At 40.7% G+C, this 26,866-nt stretch overlaps 1 protein-coding gene across 3 annotated transcripts in view; it reads right to left on the bottom strand.

The window, feature by feature from the left end:
- Positions 1 to 26,866, bottom strand: part of FAF1 (Fas associated factor 1) — a 318,043-nt gene that overhangs the window by 234,855 nt on the left and 56,322 nt on the right. For all 3 annotated transcript variants that reach the window (XM_050961673.1, XM_050961674.1, XM_050961675.1), the window contains 2 exons: positions 17,453 to 17,499; positions 13,966 to 14,174 (listed from right to left, as the gene is read on the bottom strand). In XM_050961673.1, coding sequence (XP_050817630.1) covers positions 13,966 to 14,174; positions 17,453 to 17,499 — 256 coding nt within the window. The remainder of the gene's footprint in view (positions 1 to 13,965; positions 14,175 to 17,452; positions 17,500 to 26,866) is intronic.

Below are 26,866 nucleotides of genomic sequence, written 5' to 3'. Positions count from 1 at the left end.
ACTAAAGATCCACAGCCAGCCATTAGCAGACAGAGATAATCACCCATAAAATGAGAGAGATTCAGGGTCACCTGGAAGGACAGGAGGGCAAGTATCTGGGGAGCATTCCATTAACAGCACCAGCAGCCAGCATTCACTTTAAAAATGCATCAGTCAAAGGTGCAGAAGAATCCATTTTAAGGATCAGACTGGGAATATGATTGGAGGGGAAAGGAAATGTATTAGAATTGTTATGCCCATACAACTAAATATTAATGCACTTTGCATGAATTTCCACTTTTTTTCCTTTTTAAATAAACATACTTATGTGCAGCACACCAGGAAGACACATAAATGAGTATCTGGAGCTTTGCATGCTGAAATAAATGCTGCAGCAGCCAGTGTTTCTGTGTTCTAATGCCATAGATTAATGCATCTCAGCAGGAAACCAAGCTGGCACTGCAGTTTGCAGGTAAGAAATTCCAGTGAACAAAGAGAAGTGAAGGAACAAAAGGATATGCAAAGAGGGAGGAAGAATTACTCAGTGTTAAATATATGATTTATTACAGCTTTTAACTAACAGTTTTTCCCCCATAAAACCAATTGTCCATTGACTTGAAAAAGGTGCCTTGAAAATTGACTTGAAAAAGGGTAAAAAAGTCTTCAAAAGTTGACTTCAGCCATTACATCCTCACTATCAGCCTATCACTTACTCAACCCCAACTTCAAGAATTAACTCGACTCCAATTAATATATTACACATAAATGTACCAAGCGTATGGCTATTTTAGTAAATACATGTAAATATAGTATTACTATATGCATTGAGGAACCAGATTTAAAATAATTGTTTCTGTTTCAATTTAATTATTACTCCTGATGGCATTCTGTGCCAAAAAATTAAAAATTCTGCACACAATATTTTAAAATTATGCCAAATTCTGCAAATTTTTTTTGTCAAATAAATGTGGAGGCTCCAGCATGGCGTTGGGGAGCACAGGCCACTGGCTGCACAGAGGTGGGAGATCACTGTGCAGCTCCCCCACAGGACATGGACTCAGCGGTGAGGCTGCACCCAACCCTGATACAGCATAAGGACCGGGCCTGCCCCAGAAACACCCCAGGGCCCTGCCCCTCCATGCTAGATGCACAAGGTGTGGGCAGGCAGGCTCAGCATGAAAGGATCCAAGTGTGGAGGGGCTCAATGTGGGAGGGATCCAGGTGTGAGTTGAGAGGGTTCGGGGGGGGGCAATCTGGGTGTGGGCAGCTCAGTGGGGGATCCGGGGTGGGGGGAGATCTGGATGCACAGGGGCTTGTTGAGGGGGGGCTCTGGGTGCAACAGTAATGGGACTCTGCAGGGGGTTCCAGGTGAACGTGGTTGGGGCTTAGTGAGGGGGGCTGGGTGTGAAGGGGGAGAGAGTTTGGCAGGCGGTCTGTGGGGGGGCTCAGTAGGGGGTCCAGATGCTGGGGGAGTGGGGCTCAATGAGGTGGGTATCCAGCTACAGGTGACTTGTCAGGGTGGTTCAGGTGCAGGAGGAGTGAGGATCATTGGGAAGGTTATGAATGCAGGTGGGGTGAGGTTTGGTGGGAGGGTTTGGGTATGAGGGGGTCTGGATGCATGGGTTGGGCAGATGCAGGAACAGTGCCCTGTACAAGGATTTCTTCCCCCCCTCCCCCAGCTGAGAAGCGATGAGTGCAAGGGGGGAGGATAAAAGAGCTTCTTGAAGCTGCAGGAGAAATCTGGGGGTGGATCTGACCCAGCCACAGGTTGCCATGCAGGGGAAGACGAAGTCATGTCCTCCCTAGCCCAGCCGGGACTAGTAGCTGGGGAGGACATGACTTCGTCTTCCCCAGGGTAGGATCCACCAGCCATGTCTTCCCCAGTCCCACCACCTGCCCCACAGTGATTTACCTCTCTGCCGGCTGCCCTGGGCACCCAAAACATAGTGCTGGGGAGGGTCGCATGATCGCTCGTGGCTTCCCTTTGCTTCCCTGTCAGAAAGTCATTTTTCTGCAGGAAAGCAAAGAAATCTGCGGGGGACATAAATTCTGTGCATGTGCAGTGGCACAGAATTCCCCCAGGAGTAAATAATTATTATAGATGCATTGCTTTTTGGGTAATGTATTGTTGAAAAATGAGCAAATTTTATATCAACATAACTATAAAATCTATCCTTTTACAGAATCATATTTTCTGAACATAATGCTTAGTCACTTTTAGATTACATCCACATTCCCTCACAAATATTGTAAAATTGTAAAACTTTGAAAAAACAGTTGCTCGAGAATCCCAGCTCTTTCCTCCAAGCCGTGAGACGTTAATGCACAGTGATGCATAATAATTTACATAAAAATAGGTTATAGTATCCAATTGACTGAAATGCTGGCCAGACTAAACAAAGTTGTATTTAATTTAGAATGTTTAATTAGTTTCCCTCCAACCCCCAAGCTATTTCTCAGGCAGTGAGTTTACTCTTTCTTTCCCAAATTTTGTTGCTGTGGTTATGTTAATATAATAAATACAATTTTGATCAGATTTCATTTCTGTGGATCCTGTAGGCAGCTGTTTTAAAGTTTATCATTTATACCCTTGTTTTTCCACTATATTTCAGTAATGGAACCAAAAGAATAAGGAGCTTTTATACTTAGTTCAAAATCACTGTGTGGGGTTTACATTTTTCTATTGTTTAGCTAGCAAACAATAAATCACCAACCTAGAGATAGACACCTTTCATCAGATTAGTCTTGCATCTACAGTACTCAGCTAATTTACCATCAGAAGATCCAGAAACATTCCCTACAATCACATACTTGGCTACTGATCCAGTTTCTCATTTGTGAGAATCAATTTTCTCACGTGCTGGAATCTTGCTTGACTTGGGGATTCATATGAGGATTTCTGTAATATTTTAACTCTGCTATCATCCAGTTTACCAATATGTACACAGAGTAGAATATTCCCCAGCCCTCTGTGCATGGGCTGAATCTCACTATGGTTACAAGAAAGGGTGGATTTAAGATAATTAATCCCTTTGTCGGTGTGGTAAAAGATAAATTTATTTATATGCATGGCAAAAAGTTAATGTTCTTGCATTTATATGTTATATAGAGAACCAAACAATATACTCACAGGAAATCTTAATATAATACAAACAATACAAAAGCCCAAATAACTAACCCTAGGAAACAACTTTCCTTCCTATTGCTGACACTTACACAGCATACATTGGGTGCCTTGCTCATTCCAGCAGTTACTATTTATTCAACCTTCCTTTAAGTTCTCTTTGCTAGTGAAATGTCCCTTCTGTTTGGATCTCTAACCTTCTGGGGTGGTTGTGGCATATTTCCATCTAGTGGAAATTTGATATAATTGCAATATAAATTCAAGCAAACTGAGAAACAGGCTAGACAGATGTGGAGCCTCAGAGTTTTAGCCATGTCTAAATGATACTGAATGATTGTTTCCAGAAGAGCATTTCTGGAAGATTAGTTTAATAAAAGCCACTTTCAGGTAGTTTACACTCTGTGCTTCATAAACAACACTGCACTTTGGTGATGAGCTACTGATATGATGGCAATAGCTGAGAAAGATGGCAAGCTCCAGTTGACCACGATTCATGACTTAACAAGAATGCAGCTAATCACTACACAAAAAATATGATGTAAATGAAATCTTTCTATTTCTGTGATACTGACAATGGATTAGATATAGCTAGAGCCAGAAAAATGAAATAATTGATAGTAAACTCTAGGAGACTCTACATGAAGAATTTCCTCTAGCTTATCAGGTTAGAAGAGATGAACACAGTCCTAAATTCGCGTTTCACAACAAATAGGAATGTGGTATCAAAGCAATGCAAATTTAAAGAACAATTGCAAATTGTTGATGAATCCACTGTCTCACATTAAGGAAATAAGCTATTAGAATCTCTTACAATTGAATCAAACATGGACTTTGATCTAATGCTTACAAAAGAGAAGTTGACCCTAGAAAAGGCAGTTGAAGGATGTTAGAGTACTACTCTGGGACTCAAGAGACTTCGGTTCAATTCTCTGTTCCACCAGCATTTTCCTGTGTGACCTTGGGCAAGTCACCAAGTCTCTGTATCTAAGCTCCCCATGTGCAAAACAGAAATAGTATTCTCTGCCTGACAGAGGCGCTGTGAGGAGAATTATAGCAAAGATTGAGAGTCATGAAGATACTGCAGCAATGAAGGCCATATGAAGTACCTAACACAGGAGGAATCCAGAGAGTTTATTCTCCTATGACTACAGATCCAAGCACTAAAATTGATTTTAATCATACCTAAGAGCTAACAATTGCTTTAACCAACAAAATGAAGTTTCAGCACATGCAAAATACATTGATATTACAAATGCAAAAAACAGTGCCTGCTATAGTCAGACAGCTCTCAGCCTAGGCTCTGCCATTGTCTCGGTGTCTCTTGCCCCTGGTCCCCACTGGAACTCCCACTCCTGGGCATTCTCACTGCTCCCTGCAGGAGCTGGGCTCAGTCACAGGGTACTACTGAGTCTAATTATCTCAACTCAGTTACAGAGCATTCTCAGGGCTGCAGTGTCCGTCTTCCCTGAACAAAAGGTAAGGAAAAGAAAAGGATATCACTGCCTTGGGCTGGGCTCACATGGCCACTGGGCTCCCTAGCCGTCTCTAGAGGCCTCTCTTCTTGGGCAAACTTCCTCCCCTTATTCTGTGGCTAGTTTCACCTTCTGAGCTGCTGTTCTCCAGGCAGAGAATGCTCTGCCGGTGCACCTAACTGGCACTGCCTGAATGCTGGGATTCTTGTTAGGCTTAAATTTAATGCATGGACTTTATCCATCAATGGTTTCACAAGGCCTCCTCCTATCTGATACCCTAAATAAGTCACCTCAGTCATGGCCAACTTACACTCAGCAGGTTTACCTGTGAGGCCAGCCTCTTCTAGGAAAGTCAATACTGCTCTTAGATCACTGAGGTGGTCTTCCCACATAGGGCCATAAATTACAGTGACATCAAGGTAAACCGCAGCATATTGCTGCTGGGGTCAAAGGATTCAATTCATCAGGCCCTGGAAAGCCGCTGTGGCCCCTGGCAGGCAAAACAGCATGGTTTTAAAGTGGAAATGGCCAAAGGGGATTGAGAACATGGTATTCTCCTGACAGGATGCAGGCTGGGGATCTGCCAATAGCCTTTTGTAAGATTCAATGTGCTGAGGTATTGTGCCAGGCCCAACTGCTCTAGCAGCTCATCATGTTCATTGCAGCATTGGGTAAGTGTCAAACTTTTGTTTGCTTTGGGGACCAGGACTAAAGGAGTCCTCCAGGTGCTCTTGGACTCCTCCATGACCTCCATTCTCAATATCATAGGCACTTCTACTTGGACCATGTTCCACATCTTCTTGGGCAAGGGCTGAGGATTTTCTCTAACCAGTTACCCTGGCGTGGTCTTCAGATAATGTTATATGGCTTACGTTCTCCCCAGGCTCGTGGAGAATACCATATTGAAGTCTTGGATCATTTGCAACAACTGGGTCTTAAGAAGCAATGGCCTCATTTAATGGTAAAATTCCAGACTCTAGGCTATCAGCTACATTGGACCTAGTTCAGGGCTCGCTGGCCAGGAATCTAGCAGTAGGGTTTCCCATGTTTTCCACAGCTTGAAAATGAAAGACCTTTGTCTCCTTCCTCTTGCTGGTTAGCTTGATCTCATAATCAACCAGATCCATTTGTCTCAGAACCTCAAACAGACCTTACCAGTGAGCCATTAATTTTGACTCAGATGATGGTAATAGGAGCAACACCCGTCTCCAGGGTGGAAGGTTCATGCCTCTTGCTTATATCCCTGTTCTTGCCTCCATTGAGCCCAAACATGGTTCTCCTTTGTGAAAGTGCTCAACTTTAGATGTTCACATAGTTGAGCGATATTGTACTGGGTCACCCCAAGTGTGTTTGCATCTTGCCCCTCCCAACTCTCACAATGCATCCAAGATTTCCCAGGGCTGACATCCATAGAGCATTTTGAAGGGCAAAAAACCCACAGAAGTTTGGAGTACCTCTTGCACAGCAAATAGAAATGGTGGGAAGAGGTGGTCTCAGTGCCTAGACTCAGTCCCAACAAAATTGCTTCGATATCTCTTAACATCTTGTTAATCCTTTCCACCAGGCCATCTGTTTGCAGATGACACACTGATGTCCGCACGGCCTTTATTTTAAGAAGAGAACATAGTTTATGCATCACCTGAAGAGTGAAGTTGGAGACTTGAACAGTCAATATTTCCTGCAGGAAACTTATCCAAGCAAAGAGAGTCTCATAAGTTTGGAAGCAATTGCTGTCACTGTAGCCAAGCACAAGGGTATCGCTTTGGGGTAGGGAATGACATAGTCCACCACTACATGTACATACTGGTTTCCCAAGCAGCTCTTCTCTAAAAGGCTCTACCATGTTCATCCCTATTCTTTCAAATAGGGTTTCCATTTAGGGCATTGGGACCAAAGAGCCTCTGAACAGTTTTAGCTGTCATCTATTTGACACTCAGGACAGGAACAGCAACACTTCCTTACCTCACTGTGCACCCTCACCCAGAAAAATGAGTCAATACCCAACTCCAGGATCTTCTCATTCCCTATACGCCCTGTGCAGGGAATATCATGTGCCAGCTGAATTACAGCTCTTCGGTACTTACAGGGTATCAGTAAATGAGTTCTTATTGCTCACAACTGAGAGTGTCTTTTCACGTGATACAGATGCTCTTTCTCCAGCAAAAAGTGGGTGTGGTGTCTCAGGTGCTAGGGGTCTGCTGCCTCCCCAAACATGGATACCAGCTGTTCACAGACACTGCTCAGCACTGCATCATCATGCTCTTGGGTGAAGCTCCTCTTTATAGTAAGGTCTTGAGGTCCACAGCCAGTGTCTGCCATCCCTCCATCTGTCTGGTCATCCCTGGTGACAAAGGACATCCTGGAGGGGGTCTTCGGAGTCCCCCAGACTCATCAGGTCCATGGGGTCCACAGGCAAAGGCCTGCTCTGGAGCTCATATCCTTAATGATTTGCCAAAAGGCTGGCCAGTTTGAGCCTATAATCACTGGGCATGCTAATTTCTCTGCTAGCACAATTTTAACTGAGTCAGTGTGGGCTCCAACTATCACTTCCAGCCATGTATACACTCCAGGCAAATAGTCCTCTTTGAGTTGATTTTCTTTCCTGCTAGGGCAGCTTGTATCACTGTCTGGCTACACCTCACGACCCAGTACCTCCCCTCCTTCTCTTGGACCGATTCTGGGATCATCAACATGGTGGGGTGAGTCCTATTACGTGTCATCTTCTGCCATCCAACCCTCTGCATAGTCACACTCCATCAATGGGAACTCTTTCCTCATATGTCCCTGTTGCCAACAGGAATAGCGGATCACTGAGCTTATCCCTGCAGGCTCTGGCAGGAGGCATGTTCAGACTATGAGGAAGACCTTTGGGCTCAAAGGCTACACTTCAGTCATTTGTGTCCCCAGGTGGTTGGTTATCTGGGCAATACCTTATCCAAACTTAGCCCTGTGTCTTGCCACAGTCTTCCTCTTTACATGGTGTAGCTCAGGTCGCTGTGGTGGGGTTTTACACATTTCCTGTTGTGCTTGGGTAGGGCATCTGCTAGCGGGGGTCTGGTGTCATCAGTGGCCCTCACTGGTGAATGGACTAAGGCCACATGTCCCATCTCCAGCAACGTTTCAGCTGTGATCAAATTTTCCATCAGCTGCATTACATCTGACAACGACTCGGGGTGATGCCAGAGAACCCACTCCAGGTCCCTCACTATAAGTATGGATACAAACTGCTCTGTGAGGACCTACTCTGAGCCCTGGAGTGCTCCAGGAAAGAAAACTATCACCAGCAATGCCCCTTGAATCATTGCACCATTTCCTGGGGGTGAGCCTCCTTGGGGGAGGTCTCCACTCAAAGACGCTGCTGATGAGTCTATTTGCTAATATCCAGATAATCTAAAATAGTGGTCTTCACCCAACAGTAGTCTCTAGCCTGTTCTGGGTCAAGGTTACGGTATACCAGCTTTGCCTCTCACATCATGTAGAGGGCTAAAACTAATGCCCAGTGCTCTGGAGGCCATTGAGAGACCAATGCCATCCTCTGAAAGGTGACAAGGAATGCTGCTGGATTGTCTTGGAGCCCATGTTAGTTAACTTTACTGACATGGGTGGCAGAGCTCCTCTGGCCTACTGGGTCTCCCTCTGCAGAGGGCAGGTTTTTACTACTGCAAAAAAAGTCAAGTTCTCGCTGGTGGTCCCAACCTCCTTTAGCAGCAGCAGCAGCTGCTGCTGCTGCTATGCTGACTGTATCGGCTGCTGGGCACTCCACCACTGCTGGAACTGCTGTTTCTGGTTGGCCTGCTACTGTTGCCATTCTGCCATCCACTTATACCAGTGCTAATGGTGCACCTCGACTGATGCCCCCTCTCCAAGAACTGATGTGGAACCTGTTTCTGTCTCAAGGCCTTGAATCATGTGTAGGGCATCATGCCTGCCTTCCCCACCGCTTTCAGTGAGCTAGCTCTCAGCTTGAGCTTGGAAGTCGTCTCTTGCCTCTGGGTGCCCACCAGAACCCACACTCCTGGGTAAGTTCCCTGCAAGAGTTGGGCTCATTTCCAGGGTCTTTTCAGAGGCTAATTATCTCCAATCCCTGGTACTGCTCCTCTGCTCCAGCTACAGGGCACAGAGAGCAGATATCCATGGCCCCTCTCGGGGCTGCAATGTCTGTCTAACACAAAAGGCAGGGGGTGGAGGAGAAGGAAAGGGAAGGCTGGTCATTGCCTCGGGCTGGGCTCCCCTGGCTACTGAGCGCCTTGGCAATCTCTAGCAGTCTCTCTTCTTGGGCAAAGGTCCCCCCATTGGTCTGTGGTCATCTTTAAAGTTCCCCTTCTCCAGGCAGAGCATGCTCTGCAAGCGCACCTAACTGGCACTGCCTGAATACAGGGATGCTGGGTTAGGCTGATTGTCGGTGGGATGGAGACATCTCCCATCATACTGCTATTGCTGTGCACTACTCCAGTCAAACCATTTCCAGTCCTCACACCCCACTGAAATAGGCAGAAAAATGCTGGAGGGGAAAAAAGAAGCCTAAAAAGGACAGACGCTAACTATTCTAGAGAGCAACAAACACTAGCTCAGAGTCAGAAGAGTTTATTTTGGGAACTCAGGAGTAAGAGATAATGTGACTGTTAATGGACAGAAATTAAAAATGGTCAAAGATATTGGATGTGAGAGAAAGGATGTCAATGTTGACCTTTTCTGAAACTAAATATTTTGTTTTTTCCTCGGTTCATTCTTCTGAGCGGTACTTATTGACAGTCACATATTTTGTTTTATGTCTGAATCTTGCAGATAGTGTGTGTGTAGGAATTATGGGCATTTCTGTATGTAAAACTTTATTATGAAAGGAAAATAATTAAATACTTGGATTTAGAATTAGGTTGAGAGAATTCAACTAATGTACTGAGAGAAAGGCAGCCTTTTTAAAGCAAAAGTGGACCTTTTGACCTGGATAGAAGTAATAATTTTAGATTAGGATCATTTTCCACAATTCTGAAACAGTAGCTCCCCAACTGTGGTCTCAGCACCATCGGGGGTCTGAAGAGGCCTGACCAGTCACATGTGCTGGCTTTTCTCATTTCCAGCTGCTACATCACATTAAAAGAGTTAAGCATGCATTAAATACTGACCTAAGATTACTTTTCCACTTTAGTAATTGTTCTAGCTGACACAGGGATGTTTTGCAATTACAGATAAGATGAAAGCAGTCCTTGAGACATTTTCTGTAGTAAAAGGTGGTCCATGTAATGAAAAAGATTTAAGACCTCTGTCTATAAGGTAATGAGTATGTGTTGTTTGAAGGATCATGTGCAGTTCAAGCAAACATATGAACTGGTGTAGACAGGCAACAACCACCATGGGATATGGTTCTGATGACTTATATTCAGATAATTATACATAATATGATCCCTTATAAAGAGTTTGCTTTGCCAAAGAAACAGGCAGTTCTTTGAACTAGTGTGCTAAGAAAACATGTACAGTACTTTAATGTACCATCTTTTCACATGTGGGCACCTGGGCTCAAATTCTACAATATGAGAGAAGCAAAAGTGAGCGCAGTGAGCTAGTTGCTACTGGACAGTTTTCCAAGTCACAAATCCATTTCACAGTTTGACACAATTAACACATTCCCCTCACAGAGGATGCCTAGGATTGGAATAGCAGGGAGATCCAGGTCAGGAATGTGGTGCACTGATGTTTGCAGAAGCTTATTCATCACTTACCTGCATTAGACCTGGTTCTACACAGTCCTATTAATCCCTCATGTCAGGGCTTGGAATCTCCCATGGTACTAGTTCTCTGAGTTAGAATACTTGAGAATGGTGGCAGTGACTCCAAACAGAGAGATGGAGGATTTTTTTTTTTTAAAAAGCCTCTTTTAAAGACAACAAAAAGTCTATTAGAACATTAAGCTTTCAAATATCTATCATTCAAATGAAGAACAGCATTACAATGGAGAGGATATTAATTTTTTAATATTTAAATGTACCCAGATACAAAATTTAAATTAAAATATGCACAATGTATTGAACTTGTCAACTAAGCAGAAGTTAGTCAGTCACCTTGTACCGTAACAACAGTTCTTCAAGACATGTGTCCACTGTAGGTGTGTCTGCATCCCTGCACTGCAGATTGAACAAGTTTGGTAGCAGTCTGTCCCGCCCACGCATGCACTGCGCCTCGCCTGCCACAAGATTAGCCAGCATGCGTGGGCAACCCTCAGTTTCTTTTCTACTGCAGAGTCAATGACAAGAACTCCAAAGTAGAGGGGAGGAGGGTGGGCTGGGGAGCACATCTCAAAGAACCATCATTACTGCACAAGGTCACTACTGCTACTTCAAGTGCTGTCCCTATGGGTGCTCCACTGTAGATAACTCCTGAGCAGCACCCACCACTGGAAGCTGGAACTTTGAAGTTGAGTCTGATATGGATGATAGTGCCAAATTTGGCATCTACAGCTGAATCCCCCAGGATGACATAGTGGTTGACGAGGCAGCATGTGCTATTCAGCTTCCTGGGTTCATTGGTAATCTCCCTGGACCCAGGAAGCTGAGTAGAAAATACTGCCTTCTCAGCCACCCCAGAACCTGCATGGGGCATAGCAAAAGCTTCTTCCAGACCTGAGAGATGCTTTTCCCCAGGCAACTTGGGGTCTGGGGAGGGGAGGCGCAGCTGCAGCTGGCCCAGGACTTCTCCGGGCGGCGGTAGGGGGGAGGTTTGGAGCATCGGTCAGCCTGGGTCTCCTCAAGGTTGCAGGGGTTGGGACTTTGACTGGTTCGGTGCTCCCCCAGCCAAGAGGGGAGGCACTCAGAGCTGTTCCAGGCAGGGGGTACAGTGGGGTGGGGGAGTCTTGATGTTACCAGGGTTGGCAGGAGGCAAACCCTTTCTTCTTCATTTTTTTCCCTTCTTCTGTTTTTCCTTTTGTTTTAAGGCATGGCTAAATAAAATGTAAACGAAGTAACAAAGAAAAAAGCTCTGAGGGAAGCTAAATTTAGCAAATCTAAAGGGAGGTAACGATCCATGAATGGACAGCTCTAGCTCCTCTCTAGCCGAGGCGGTTCAGAAGGAACTGATGAGGGTCACCTGCTAACGCTGGCTAACATCGTGGCAGGTGAGGAGCAGCACATGCACAGGTGGGACAGATTGCTACCAACGTTCTCTGATTAGTAGCACAGGGACACAGACACACCTACAGGGGAGTAACCACAGGGACACTACTCAAAAAACATGTTTCTCAACAATAACATACTAAAGGAAGATAAAATGGTGCTGACTTCACCCTGTACTCTATTTAATTCACTCTGGGAGCATAAAGGAGAGGTAAACAGCCCATACAAGAGGGTAGCCTAGGCAGCATGGAGTTGTCACAATCACCCTATACTATTCCAGAAGTATGGGATGCGCAAAGATTATGGAGTTGGAGAGGTGATGTAGCCAGAGTATACAGCATTCTAGCTATCCTGGGCTGCCAGGAGGCCACCACAGCCAGAACTCAAAATCAGAGCAGCCCTGAATTTCCTCTGAAGTACAACAAGGGCCTGGCAAGCATCTGGACAGCAAGTGTATAAAGGAAGCATAAAAGTGGTTTAATGCCACCTTTGCTTCTCCCATTTCTTTCCCTGCTTCACTGGCAAGAAGCAGTCAAGAATCAAGCCACTGTTCCTTTTTACAGTAATACTAAGCCAATATAAACTGTAACTTTTGAACTAACACACATTTTAAAAAGTTTTAAGGTAGAAAATGTGGGATTTACTTTGAACATCATATTCAAGGATGCACCATTATGAGCTATATGCACATGGATGGCAGGCAGCTATTTCACAACAGCACACACTATTCCTTTCTTATAAATTGGTTTGTGCAAAATCTTTCTGAAAATGAGGTGCGATTAATATATTATGGGATTCAATTTCAACTGGTTTGAACAGTGTTAGGAACTATTCCGGTCTTTTCAAGCAACATTTTCATTTTCAAGATGTGTTCCCCAAAATATTCCACTCAACCCACAGTCAACCTGAGCCAGTACTGCTCTGGGAGTTATGCCTGCGGTGTTGTGGCTTACTACAAGAGCTATTATCTGGGTCTCGACTAAGAAAGCAGCCTACATGAGGGGAAAAAACCAGCTATGTGTTTAAGAACACATCTATTTTCCCACCTGTATTCCAACTGGAATCCGGCTGAATGCTGAAAAATTTCCATTTTGTTTCTCCACCAGCATTGCAAAACAATCTTTTATACTAATTGATTTAATATTGCTATTGAATTTACCTTGTAATTTTTCGGTAAGACTATCTTTACAAAGTTATGTATGTGAATAATACATTCTAGGTTCTTGCACTGATCTGTTTCACCATTTCCTTGGTTAGTCATTTATACCTGTGCCAAGGGGGTGTAAAATGGTATTATTGGTGTGAGTGCAGAATTCTGATTTGGTAATGTTTTTATACCTACCTTGCTCAGATGTAAGTGACTGCACAAAACACAAGGAAGAGGAGAATCAAGCCCAGTATCTGAAATACCAGTACAGCCTCAATAGACCAAAATAATCACCACTAGGTGTCACCCTTTGATACTGTACAAAACACTATACATAGGAACAACTGTTTCACGTTAAAATTATACAGGAGCAATTTTACTACCACACTGAGTGCAATGTGGTATTTTATTCAGCATCTCCTCACTTTACTCCTAGTTTTGATTTTTAAAAAGTATCTTGGGTAAATGAATTAAGGGATTTGCTTCTACGTCAGCTAAAAGGAATTCTTGTAGTCACAGTTTTACACAGAATGTCAGTACATGACCCTTGCAACTTGAACATATATTGCAACATGCTAGAGGTATCAATGTATCCATTCTTCGGTTACTTTTACAAAAAGAAGTCTTAAGGAAAAAGTGTAACTAGCAACAAAATATAATGCATTATTGAAGATGAGTAAGTAAATTATATTCTCCAATAGTCTGAATTCCTCCCACCCCTGAAAAGACAATTAAAATTTTTATTTGCAAAGAAGTAGGGTGCAACCATGCCCAGCCCTGCACAGATTCAGAGGGAGCCTGCCCACGAGTGACTGATCTGAAGTGAAAAGGAGCTATGCATCCAAAAAGTGATGGAGATCACAGGCTCGCTGGGGCACAGTGACTAGCAGTTCATGTATGTGGACTGTGCCTTAACGCTACAACAAACCACTAATCTCAAATCTGGTTTCAGAAACAATTAAAAACAATCTGACTTCAAAACAACAGTTTTGCAGATTAATCATCAAAATACAGTGGTGCCATTTTATCTAAGGCTACACAGAGGTTTGTAAATGGTCAGTATTTTCAGTTGTTACTGTTCATCGTTTTTCTTTTTATTATTGTAACACAACACTTAATTTTATTCTAAATAAACCTTACCAACTGTGCAGCTGTCTTCAAGTACTACATCCACATTTCTGTCTCTGTATTCAACCCTGAAGTCAAGCATCCGTGGCTGTCTTTCCACTATTTGTCGGGATGGCACTACATGTCGAAATGCTGAGGATGAGGAAGGAGTTGAAGAAGATGCTGTAGGATGACTTGTGGGACCATAGGCTGGTCCTTGCAAAGTCTCTCCACCATATTCACTGAAAGATATATAGTTTAGAGCATTTAAATAGAACAGACTGATAACTGAACTATTTGAAGAAACACGAGGCAAGCAAGATGAGCAGTATATTCCCTTACTGTCATCCACAACTTGCACTTGTGACTGTTATATTGTATCACGTATCTGACATTCAGGCTGTTTTACTAACAATGTAAGAAATTATAGTATCTACAATATTTTCTTAAATATTAGCAACTAAAAAGTTCGAGAGATTGTTTAAAAGCTGGTCCTACAGTATTGTAAAAATCTTTTGAGCCTCAAGTTTAATATATGTATTACAAATCATAGAATGACTTGTAGAGTAAGGAACACAATATTGCAACCCCATGGAAGTACTACATATCCATACCAGAATCCCAAGGGTATCCCATGCTTGAAATTCTACACAGCAGCCACCATTCTACTACTACATCATCAGGCTAGTGTCATCCCAAAAGAGTCTGGGAGAAAGTGCAGCAGAGATGCATCCCATAACCTTAGAGTAACAAACCTATTTGCCAATTAATCAGACAGGTTAAAGAGGAAAATAAGTAATTTTTTTGCTTCAAGCAATTAAGGGAGATTATATAGACATCAGTGTATTAGTTTAAGACTAAAATCTAGAAATATATGTTAAATACAGAATGTTGAATTCCAGCTTCTCCTTGAGAATCATCTCCCTCCCCACTACTCCTGAGCAATTGCATATGGACCACGGGATAGTAAAGTGAGAAGTGAATGTAGCTTTGCACAGATTAATTTGGAGAACTCCAGCTACAGGCTCTTCATTTAACCTCTCTCCAAAGAGCGCAGTGCTGGGGATTAGTAAGCAGAGTGATAAAACAAGGTATATTAAGAAACACCATTCAGGCCAAAGAGAATGTCGAATCACTTTGACAAAATGAGCATTTTACATACTAAAATGAACATTCCACCCAAGGAATCCAGGAAATAATGTTTGTAGAGTATGGCTGGAGTTCTGCTTTGCAGATGTCCTCAAGAGGAAGACAGTGACTACAGACATACAGTGAAATCTGTATGGGAAACTATCCTTACTAGGCAGCTCCAGATGTCCTGATGACTGGTGCACACTAACAGAGTGTGCTTCAAGGATGGAATCTGAATGAATGATACTTTAATTTTTTTAATAGGGCTGCTGCAATTTGGGATCATGCCAATTTTTTTTTAAAAAGGGATCTTATTTAGAAGGCCATATTCCACTTTCTTAAAAAGAAGAAAGTCAAGAAGTGTCTTGATGCAAAAGCTTTAAACACAAAACAAAAAAAACAAAAAACCTGAAACTCCCTTCGCTCCCCACCCCCCAGTGATGACATGAACTCAGTGAGCATAGCCAGTTGCTACACACACATGCTATATAATTAACAAACACTGTCTACATTCCCAACTGTCTGCTGGTGCAATTCCTATCATTTTACCTCCCACGTTCTGAAAAGAAAAAATTAAGTGTTATGCTTTTCTGGTAGTACAAAGGTCTCTTTTCCTTTTCTCTAGTCAGCAGACACACAAATCAGAATTCACAGCTATGTGAAACCTACAGGAATTTCAGAGTTCTAAAGTACACAAGGAATCTGTTTTGTTTTGTGCCGCTTTTAATTACAATACTAAGTACGACCAGGAATTTGTTATGCAGAGTTAAAAAATGACCATATATTGATCCAAGCTGTTTTTTTTAAAAAGGGGGGGGGATTACTGAATGTTAAAATTAAAAAGAGATACAATAGTTTCTGTGACAATAGTTTTGTTAGTAATCCTAAATAGCATTCTCAGGACATACTTCTTTAAATCACAACTGTATTACATTTGGTGGCCGAGAGGATATTTGTTCTCTGAAAATATTACTTGCATCCTGTTAACCCCTATTAAACAACATTAATTGCATTAAAAAAAAAAGCCAATAAACACTTAGCTACCAGCAGGTGGACACTCACATAATGATTCAATTTAGCAAAACCTTTGATTTAGGAGATTATGGGTGAGATTTTCAAAAGAGCATAAGGGAGTCAGGTGTCCAACTCCCTTTGAAAGCCAATGGAAATTGGGTGCCTAACTCCCTTAAGCCTCTGAAATTCCACCTTATATCATCGGGGGGCGGAAAACCCACAACAGCTTGACACACATTCAACTGCCTAGATTTTTTTTAAAGAAAGAAATAGATGCTGAAGAAACTTCAGAATTGACTTAACACCTTCACTTATTGCTGAACCAAAAGAAAAAAAGTACTGCTAATCAGTCTGGTGAGTATTTAGACTGAAAATGCTTTGTATGTATATGTACAGGGGGTCTCTGGACCCTACACTAATACAAATAAAAAGTAAATATCCACTCATTGCAATGAATAAACAAGGATTTAATCCTGAGTGTAAAAAAAGGTGATTGTTGACAACATACATTAAATAAGTTAAGATCTAATAATTACATACAGCATAGCTGCCAAAATACTGATTTACTTACATTATAAGTAGCATCTACCATAAGTTAAGCACATTTTAAAACATCATATTTGTCCTGAATGCTTTATATCACAACATTCTACCGGCTCTCCCAAACAGCTGAATTCCTGTTCTGCTGTTTCAGATTGCATCATCAGCACTTAGCAGATCATGCTTCAGTGACTTAGAATCACACAAGCCAAAACTGAATTCAAAAGTTTGAAAGAAAACAAGTGCATCGACTTCTTGAAGTGAGTAATCTACTTCCTTTGACACAGTATCCTTTACCTGCAGCCCACTGAAAGGGCACCAGTAACTCTAACACAGAAAAATTATCACCACCTTTCATGCACGTGTGCACATGCATCAAAAGAGAAAAAGAAAAAAAAATTAGCCAAGGACACGGGGACAATTCCCAGCTGTTAGAAAAAGTGCTTTGGGATTTTGTAGGTCCATGCAGAACAGATGGGACCTCACTTTTAGGGAATTATCTGACAGACTCAGACTTAGTCAACTGTATATCCTATAGGGACTGATCCCACACCTAGTGAAGCCAGGGGAAAGAATTCACTGATGTTGAGGAGGGTTGGATCAGGTCCTTAATCAGTCTTGGAAAGTTGAGGGGTTCAGTCAGCCTTCCCAGGAGTTGAACTCATGGCTCTTGGGAGTCTAACTATTTCAAAATGACACATACAGTATTACATCTTCCTCCTAAGGGATAGAATTGGAGATCAGGAGACAGGGGAAGAGAAAGTAAACCTCCCTCATGACTACTATTACACAGTACCTCTTTCTACACATTATTGCTCCAAGTTTCTTTACTTACCTTTGTAGAATGCCGTTTTCTTGTGGTATTACACCATTTATAGCTGCCTGTGAACAAAAGATATACAGTAAGTCAAACAAGCCAGGCAGCAATAAGACATCAGAAAAACTTGAGATATTTCTGCAAAGCAATTCAAATCAGCTTATACAAAAATGACTCAAAATTTGCTTAAACAAAATCCCCAATGCTCCTTAAGCACATCGAATATTCTCCATTCAATTCACACAGAAGCACTTGACAGTGCCACTAAAGTACATCCTATTTCAAAGGAGACTGGCCTAAAACAAGACTTTGCATCCAAACTGTATATATCTTTATAACAGGACAAAATAAAGCTAAAATTTCTAAATTTAAGGATTCAAAATGTTAGGGTGGTTAGATTTGTTTGATTACAGACATGTTTGAATTACAGTTTCAGAGCCAACAGAGATCTGAATGCAAGATGTTTGTTTATGCCCATTCACATATTTCAGTAATTTTAACACAGACCTGATACTTAACATATCAAATCTCTATCTAGAAAGTATTTTTCCTCTTTAATATTTTTGTACGGGTTCTTAATTTGCTATATGAATTTTATGGGTAGGTACCATGATTTTAGTTTGAGTTTCAGCTTCTAGAGTTGTTCCAAAAATTAGTTTATTGCACACTATCCCAACTAGGTTAGCTCAATTTTGCTGATCATACGTGTTTATTGCAATGTAAAAAAAAAAAAAAAAAAAGCCACCCTCAATAGAAAATTTAGCTTCCAACAGCAAGAATGCCTATTCTAGGATTCCTAGTTCAGAGAATGTTTGCAAAACATCATTAAGAAAGACAATACTATCTAGAGAACAAATGTGATTGAAAGGGATGACAGCACAGGACTGAGAGCTAAGAGTTACAGTAAAACCTGAGAGTTATGAACACCTCAGGAATGGAGACTGTTTGTAACTCTGAAATGTTCATAATGCTGAACAAATCATTAGTGGTTCTTTCAAAAGTTTACAGCTGAACACTGACTTGGTACAGCTTTGAAACTTTACTATGAAGAAGAAAAATGCTGCTCTCTTTTTTTCTGTAGTACTAGTTTATGTTTAACACAGTACTGTACTGTATTTGCTTTTTTGTTTTTGTCTCTGCTGCTGCTTGATTGAGTACTTCCAGCTCCAAATAAGGTCTGTGGTTGACTGGTCAGTTTGTAACTCCAGTGTTCATAACTCTGAGGTTCTACTGTACCAAATTCTACTCCCAGCTCTGATACTGACTCTCTTTACAACCTGAGGTAAGACAGCCAAATTTTAAAACTAGCCACTAATTTTGGGTTCTCAAATTTAGACACTACGGGCCTAATCTTCATAATTATTGAATAGCCAAAACTGCAAATGAATCAATAAATGATAGAGGTGGATGTTCAGCACCTCGGGGGTGGAGGGAGAATCATGCCCCAGATACCTAAAGGACAGCACTTAACATATGGGCCGGCTTTCGAAATCTGACCCTTAACCTCTTTCCTTCAATTTTCCCATCTGGAAAATAGAAGTGATAACACTTACTTCTACAGTACTTACCTACTTCCAACCCGTTTGGATGAATTTTTGTAAATCACTTTTAAGATTATAAATTATGCAGTAAAAGTATTTAAGGTATCCATCGCCATTGTATCTGGGTGCAGTATTATTCGTTATTATATCAATAGTTGTCAAAGATTCTGATGTACATGTTGTGGGGATATTCCCTGTAACAGTCTAAAAAGTTCTATACCAGATGGAACGGTAGTATGTTTAAACAAGGAGAGTAACTACAGCTAATTACACTGATTGAATTATAAATTATCTTCTGACATGATTATAAACATTATTCCACTCTATGTTCTCAAAACATCTGAAGCCTAGTATATGTAGGAAAATATTTAGAAAAGATTGGTATTGCAATAAGTGGATTTGGGGCACATTGGCATATAGTCTTACTTTTTCTAGGTATGTTACAAGTTGATAAAAACAGAGCATGGGACCTTATGCTTGACCAAAGCTTTCGCAGTAATTAAAAAGGGGACAACTGTGTTGGAACTGGATTCCCAACATAGCTGTAACTGTAGCATAATGGCCCTTTAGACATAGTCTACAACCATATCCAACTATGGATCCGGTTTAACAAAGAAGGGCTCATTTTCCTGAATGTTGGGCTAGCCATCATTTCTTAGCACGAGATGATTCAGAGATTGGAGGGTTATGTATTAAACAATACTTAGCATTTCGGTAGCATTTCAAAGCACTTGTCAAAGTTTAAATTAGTCCTCTAAACATATCAATGACATAGGTACTATCCTAATTTTTAAGATGGGAGATTAAAACAGTGAAGATAAGGAAATGTCAAGGGCCAGAGTGGAAGTCAGCATCAGAGTCAGGGCCAGAATTAGAAAGCAGAAGTCCCTGGTTCCCTTCCCATGTTCTGCTATTTGTGTAAACTCGTTCATACACAAAAATTAAGACAATAGGCAGGAGTGCCAAGAAACTCCTCACACTATGTACCCACTCATGAACACAATCAGTACTTTCCAAAATAAAGTACTGCCATAGAAAGGGCTCCCTGTACTTTGATTCCAGTTAAGACAAAGGTATTTCTTTTTTTAAAAAGCTGCTAAGCCTGTCACTTGCAGCAAAACTATTAGCTAACAAATATGCAATCATGGCATTGGACAAGAATTTTATAAAGTCATGCTCTGATTGACCAAATTTGCTTTTTTGATGTTGGCCCACATATGCAACAACCTCTAGAAAATATGCTGTTTGGACTCCACACTCTACAGAAACATAATCCGTAAGTCACTATACTTTGGATCAAGATTCTAGAAAAACAGACTTCTGGGCGGTGTGTGGGAGATATCTGGTTTAGGACTGCTTTGCACCACAAAAGGGTGCACCTTTGGGCCATCTCAATGCAAGGATTTTTCAGACTTGACATTCCCAGTTGTTGCACTGACAGATTTTGAAATGTAGACAACACTCAGGCATTTTACAACTGAGTTGTTTCTGACCCTGCTCTGAATAGGGGCAGAAGATATGGCAGTAAAAATGCCAAAATTTTGTCTACACTTCAGTCTAGCGGACACATCCTAGAACAGTAGAGTTACAGTGGATCAGCATAGGAGAGTTCACCAATTCTAATGGCCTTTGGTGAGGAGGAGAAAAATGTGTCTCTTGGAATGTCTTTATACCAAGCTGCTTCTGTACTTCATTGTCTCCTTCAGGCTGAAATTCAGAAGTTCATTTTCAGTCTGTTGTGCATTCAGTGGCACTCAATTCACTGGACTCTGGGAAGCCACTGTCCATCAAGATGGCTTTTACAAACTGGTAGCACAGCTAGCCATATACTTACCACCTCTTTTTCTGTATTAAAGAGATGTTATATGTAGTACTGTAGTTGGCTAATGAATCATACAAAAACTATGAACTAAGATTTAAATGCTAACTTGTTTTAATCTAATAAACCTCCATTTTTGAATTTTTAATATATATTGTGTTATAATTACCTTAGAATATCAACACGGCATAACCCTATGATGCTCTTAACATTTGTCATTCCTTTTTTTTTTTTTTAAATATACAAAGAACAATACAGTGAGTCAACTAGCTTGCCATCATTTAAGTAGCGGTGTTTTGATAACCATAAAATGCTCTGTTAACCATGTGTCTTGCACATGTACATGGAGGAGTTGCAGCTGTTTATAGCTACTGATCATCTTAATCTAATAAACCATCAGGAAAAGGTCTCACAATGCTCTTTTTCTCCATTGTCACTTAACAGGATTGATATATTCTTCATTCTGCATCTTGGTGAATCAAAACACAGCAAGTGCAGCTCTTGTCTCATAGGAACAGTCACCACTGATAACAGTAATTTGACATCCTGGAACTCTCTTTACCTTGAGAAAAAAGTTGCATTGGCAATGAAAATCTAGTACAGTAATTGAGATATTTAGAGTTCAACACTTGCATAGTTTGTCTGGTAAAACCTAGTTTTTATAAAAATCTGAGGCTGAAACTAGCTCAAGATTTCCCTAATTCAAGTACAAAAGCAAAAATTATTAGATGAGGTGGGGGCTCCAAGCTATTTTGTCAAAGACTGAACAACCCTTCTAAAGCCTTCTCTTATGTCCCAAACTAGACAGCATTAAAGGGTCAAAGAAATGAGAGATAATAGTGGCCATACTACATAATTTCTTGGTGAGGTGGCCTGCACTCAATAATTACAATGTAGAGTAAAACTGCGTAAAGAGTTTGGGCAATGTTTGTTAAGCAGGATAGAAATTGGAAAGATATAAGAGATCAGGAGAGGGGTGCACATGTCTCTCTTGCTGTTTTGAGTAGGCAACCATTTCTGAGTCCCAACCTTGAAAATGCTGATAAACGACACATGGACATCTAGGCTCTGATGCCTGAATGACTGTAACACAAAACTAAATACACACAACTGATTAATGAAAGATTTTCCTATTTTTTTCAAAAATTTAGTCTCCTCTATTAGACAATTAAGTCTTCATGGTTAAACAAACATTTAATATGCTGAGAGGACACACTAAAATATTCTGAACTTGTGTGTCCATACAAATAAGAATAGCGATACATAATTTTAAAAAATTAAACAAAAACTGTTTCCCTTGAAACAATTTTAGTAAAGTTATAGTAAATCCATTCATTGCTATCTTTACACTAAAGTTTAACCAACCTTAAGCAGAAACAAACACTTATAGCAGCCAATTCATGAAGCCAACAACCTCAGTAGTGTCTAAATCAGTGGTTCTCAATCCGCAGCCCACGGGCCCCTTGCAGCCCAATCAGTACACAGTTGCTGCTCATGTGACACACTCAGGGCCATACATGTAGTATATATATTGTATGGATGCAGCCCACATAGCACAGAGAGCTGCATATGTGACCCACAATGCTAAATAGGTTGATAGCCACAGATCTAACTGCTATATTCAAATACAAGCTGTATCCATTTCCATTTAATATTCTCATTCAAAATGCAATCTAAAATTTCAGCTGCTAACTTGCTTATTAAAATAATGTCTCCACCACAAATTCAAAATAGGTAACTCACCCAAAGAGCTACCACCTACTGTATTTGTCTTTTGAAATTATAAACAAAATTTAATTATTGATTTGTGTATTTTGTTTCAAGATATTGGTGATATATCCAGAAATTGATATGATATAATTAGGAGCATCTGGCAATACTGGCACTGAAAATACATAACATCCAAAACAAGGGGAGAACATACAGCATCATAAACCACAAGTGAGCTACAAGACTATATAGTTGCATTATCAAATGTCAAGATCCACAGTACTGATATGGCAATGATTATGAATTCTCGGGCTATGAAACAACAGTACGTACAATATATTTATTTGGCCTCTATCACGCCAGAGCTGTTTCCTGGGAGAAACAACAATGCCAAAAAGCTGCCCAACCATTCTAAATATCTGTCTAGTTTGAAACAATGAAACACTACAAAAACATTACAATTACTCAAGATACCTATGAATCATTGTGAAGCTTAGGGTGTTAAATTTCGACTTTTTCCCTGGGAAAATACTGCCTTAACAGATTGAGACAGTTCTGAAAAATTCTGCCTGTCCCCTTACAAATACAAAATACCATATGGCTTGACTCAAAATACACAATTACAACTGGTCACCAACACTTAATAATTAACAATTACCACATAGTGGAAGGAGAGAGATCACAGTTTTTCCCCTATATTTAAAATAGAAAACAACTGCGGTATCTCTGATACCACTATGTGGTAACTGTTAATTTATGACATTTAATGGAAACCACTGTAGATTTCAAAACTGTTTGGCTGCAATGATCATGCTTACATAGTTTTAAAGCTAATACAGAGGTTTTATTTTACATATTTCATTCCTATCAAGTGGCATCCACTACACCACATGCACTTTCAAATGTAAGACTGAGGATTTCCCAATCTATAAATGGGATGCATTATTTATAGATATCAGGACAAAGGCGTAAAGTTACCTTCTTAAGAACCAAACCCAGGTCCATACCTAAAGCCAAATTTAAGGGCTTTTGCGCAGGAGAATTCCTGGGACAAGGAAGCTTCTTTCCTAAGCCTTTAAATACAGTTGTCCACCTGCATCCCCACATTAAGCAATGAAGTTTTGGCTGGTGCCATGCTAAAAACTATTTCTCCATGCTAATTTTTCCTCTTACTTTTACTCACACCTTCTTGTCAACTGGGCCATCCTGATTATCACCACAAAGGTATTTTTTTCTCCCGCTGATAATAGCTCATCTTAATTGATTTGTCTCGTTACAGTTGGTATGGCAACCCCCATCTTTTCATGGTGTGTGTGTATGTGTGTTATGACAAAGCTCCAAGCTTGTATTGGTGGGTCCTTAAAGCTCCATAGACACAGTTTGGTCTCCTGCCTGGACCAAAAAGTCTGTTTCCCCTCTCCAACGAATCTCTGTAGATCATGGGGGGAGAAAGAAGGGGGAACCCGGGCCCGCCCTCTACTCCGGATTCCAGCCCAGAGACCCTATTGATAGCAGTTGTTGGCAGCTTCCCTCCTCCACTGACATTGCTTGGATTCCCTGGCCCACTTCCCCGTGCTCCCCTTTTCCAAGCTTCACCCTTACCTCAGAGTTCAGTAATGCTTCCTCTCTTCCAGCTCCTTTCACCTGGGCTCCCCTCGACATAACTGGAAAGGAGAGCTTCTAAAGTAGTATAAGTGGGACCTTAATTGGTTCCAGCTGTCTGCATTAGCCTAACAGCCTTACCTGACCCTTTGTCAGTTAACTGAGGTCAGGTGACAGCATTAGCCTAATGACCGTTACTGGTTAAATTGGCGTCTTGATTGGCTTGGAGTAGCCCTTGTTTGGCTATCCAGGGAACAGGGACCTGCTCATTCTGAGATTGATATACCTGCCTTCCACTAACCTCTTATACCCTTCTGGCCTAAGTCCATTACAGTGTGTTTATATACATCTTCCTACTGTATTTTCCACTCCATACATCTGATTAAGTGGGTTTTAGCCCACGAAAGCTTATGCCCAAATAAATTTGTTAGTCTCTAAGGTGCCACAAGTACTCCTCGTTCTTTAAGCCATGGATAGAGGCCCTATACAACTCTCTACATTCAAACCTCCACCCCATGCACAACAGAAAAATGCTGGACCCACTCCAGTGTGTTAGGCATTATGGATTTGACTTGAGAAGGCATATCGGCATCACGAATTAAGATAAACCAATCAGTGGTTCATGTAGTCCAGCATTCTCTCTCTAACAATGGCCAGTACCAGATGTTTCAGATGAAGTTGCAAGAAAATGTGATGAAATAACCTGTCCACAGGCAGCAGAGAGTCCTGTGGCACCTTGTAGACTAACAGACATATTGGAGCATGAGCTTTTGTGGGTGAATGCATGCATCCAACGAAGTGGGTATTCACCCACAAAAGCTCATGCTCCAAAACGTCTGTTAGTCTATAAGGTGCCACAGGATTCTTTGCTGCTTTTACAGATCCAGACTAAACACGGCTACCTCTCTGATACTGTCCACAGGGGAATTTTCCTCCTAACTCCCGTAGCGTAATGGCTGGCTTATGCATATGAAGGTTTATAGAGTTTATAATTTTGCTGATATTCTGTAACCAGTAACTGTGGATGTTCTCATTATCCACATAAATGTCTAATTATTTTTTTTTAATCCTAGTAGGATCTTTCTTCAAGAAAGTGACTCATTTTTATTAGGGCTGTAGAAAAGAAAGGTAAAAAAAATCAAAACCATCTGATTTAAAAAAACAAAACCCTGAAGCTATGCTGTAGCTCTTCTACTCTGCCTTAATTTCAAGGAATTTTTGGTGAAAGCAAAAATATTCAGTTTTGAGAAATACATACTCCTAAGAATGGCCCTGTTTTCTTTGGCTCTCTTGCCTATTGAACAGAAGGTCAATCTTAATTTCCTTTTCTTCTACATTTCAGTGCTGTAGCTGATTGTGCAATAAAACAACACCTTCCAGAATTCTACTCACCATGTTTTTATTGCTTAATCCCCATTTCGTTTATAATCCAATACTACTAAATGTATCTGATAGTTACAGAGCAAAAAAACATTTGGAAACTTAAAATGATAATGCAAAATGCATTCAAACTGTCTTACGAAATCCAGAATAGATGAGAGAATATCACACATCAGAATATATATCTCAGACAGATATGAAGAAAATGAAGGTTGGGGCAGGAGGGAGGGATGTTCATGCACTGATCCAACAAATTTTGTAAATCAGTGATACATAAAAAAAGTTTCACATGGTCTTAAAGTTTGCTTTAGTTTTGACATCTGCACACGGGGGATTTGAGCGAACACTTTATAAACAAATTACCAGAGAACTAATCAAAATAAAATATAATGGAGCAAGAAAAAATTTTAATGGTGAAAGTTGCATTTAAAAACTGTAGCTAATATGCATATGGTGTGCTTTTCTTTATTTTTCACATAGTAACTTCTCAGTAAGTATTGATAAAAGCTCTATTAAATATTTAGCAACGCAAAGTCTCAAGTTTTATTTTATTCAGAGCTATCAATTAATCGTAGTTAACTGAAGCAATTAACTCAAAAAATTAATCATGATTAATCATAGTTGTAATTACACAATTAAACAATAGAATACCAATTCAAAGTTGTTAAATATTTTTGGATGTTTGTCTACATTTTCAAATATCTTGATTTTAATTAGAACACAAAATACAAAGTGTACAGTGCTCACTTTATATTACTTTTGAATACAAATAGTATTTTTCAATTCACCTCATACAAGTACTGTAATACAATCTTTTTATCACGAAAGTGCAACTTACAAATGTAATTTTTTTGGTTACATAACTCCACTCCATAAACAAAACAATGTAAAACTTTAGAGCCCACAAATGCATTCAATCCTACTTCTTATGCAGCCAATCGCTAAGAGAAACAAGTTTGTTGACATTTACAGGAGATAATGCTGCTCGCTTCTTATTTACAATGTCACCTGAAAGCAAGAACAGGCATTCGCATGACACTTTTGTAACCAGCATTACAAGGTATTTACGTGCCAGATATGCTACACATTCACATGCCTCTTCATGCTTCGACCACCATTCCAGAGGACATGCTTCCATGTTAATGATGCTTGTTAAAAAAAATGCATTAATTCAATCTGTAACTGAACTCCTTGGTGGAGAATTGTACGTTTCCTGCTCTGTGGTTTTACCTGCATTCTGCCATATATTTTATGTTAGGGTAGTCTTGAATGATGACCCAGCATATGTTGTTTAACAACACTTTCACTGCAAATTTGACAAAACACAAAGAAGGTTGCAATATCAGATTTCTAAAGACAGCTACAGCACTCAACGCAAGG

Source organism: Gopherus flavomarginatus, chromosome 7 (genome assembly GCF_025201925.1).
Source record: "Gopherus flavomarginatus isolate rGopFla2 chromosome 7, rGopFla2.mat.asm, whole genome shotgun sequence".
NCBI lineage: Eukaryota > Metazoa > Chordata > Testudines > Testudinidae > Gopherus > Gopherus flavomarginatus.
The sequence above is the reverse complement of the archived record's forward strand: the minus strand, read 5'-3'. Positions and strand labels throughout refer to the sequence as shown.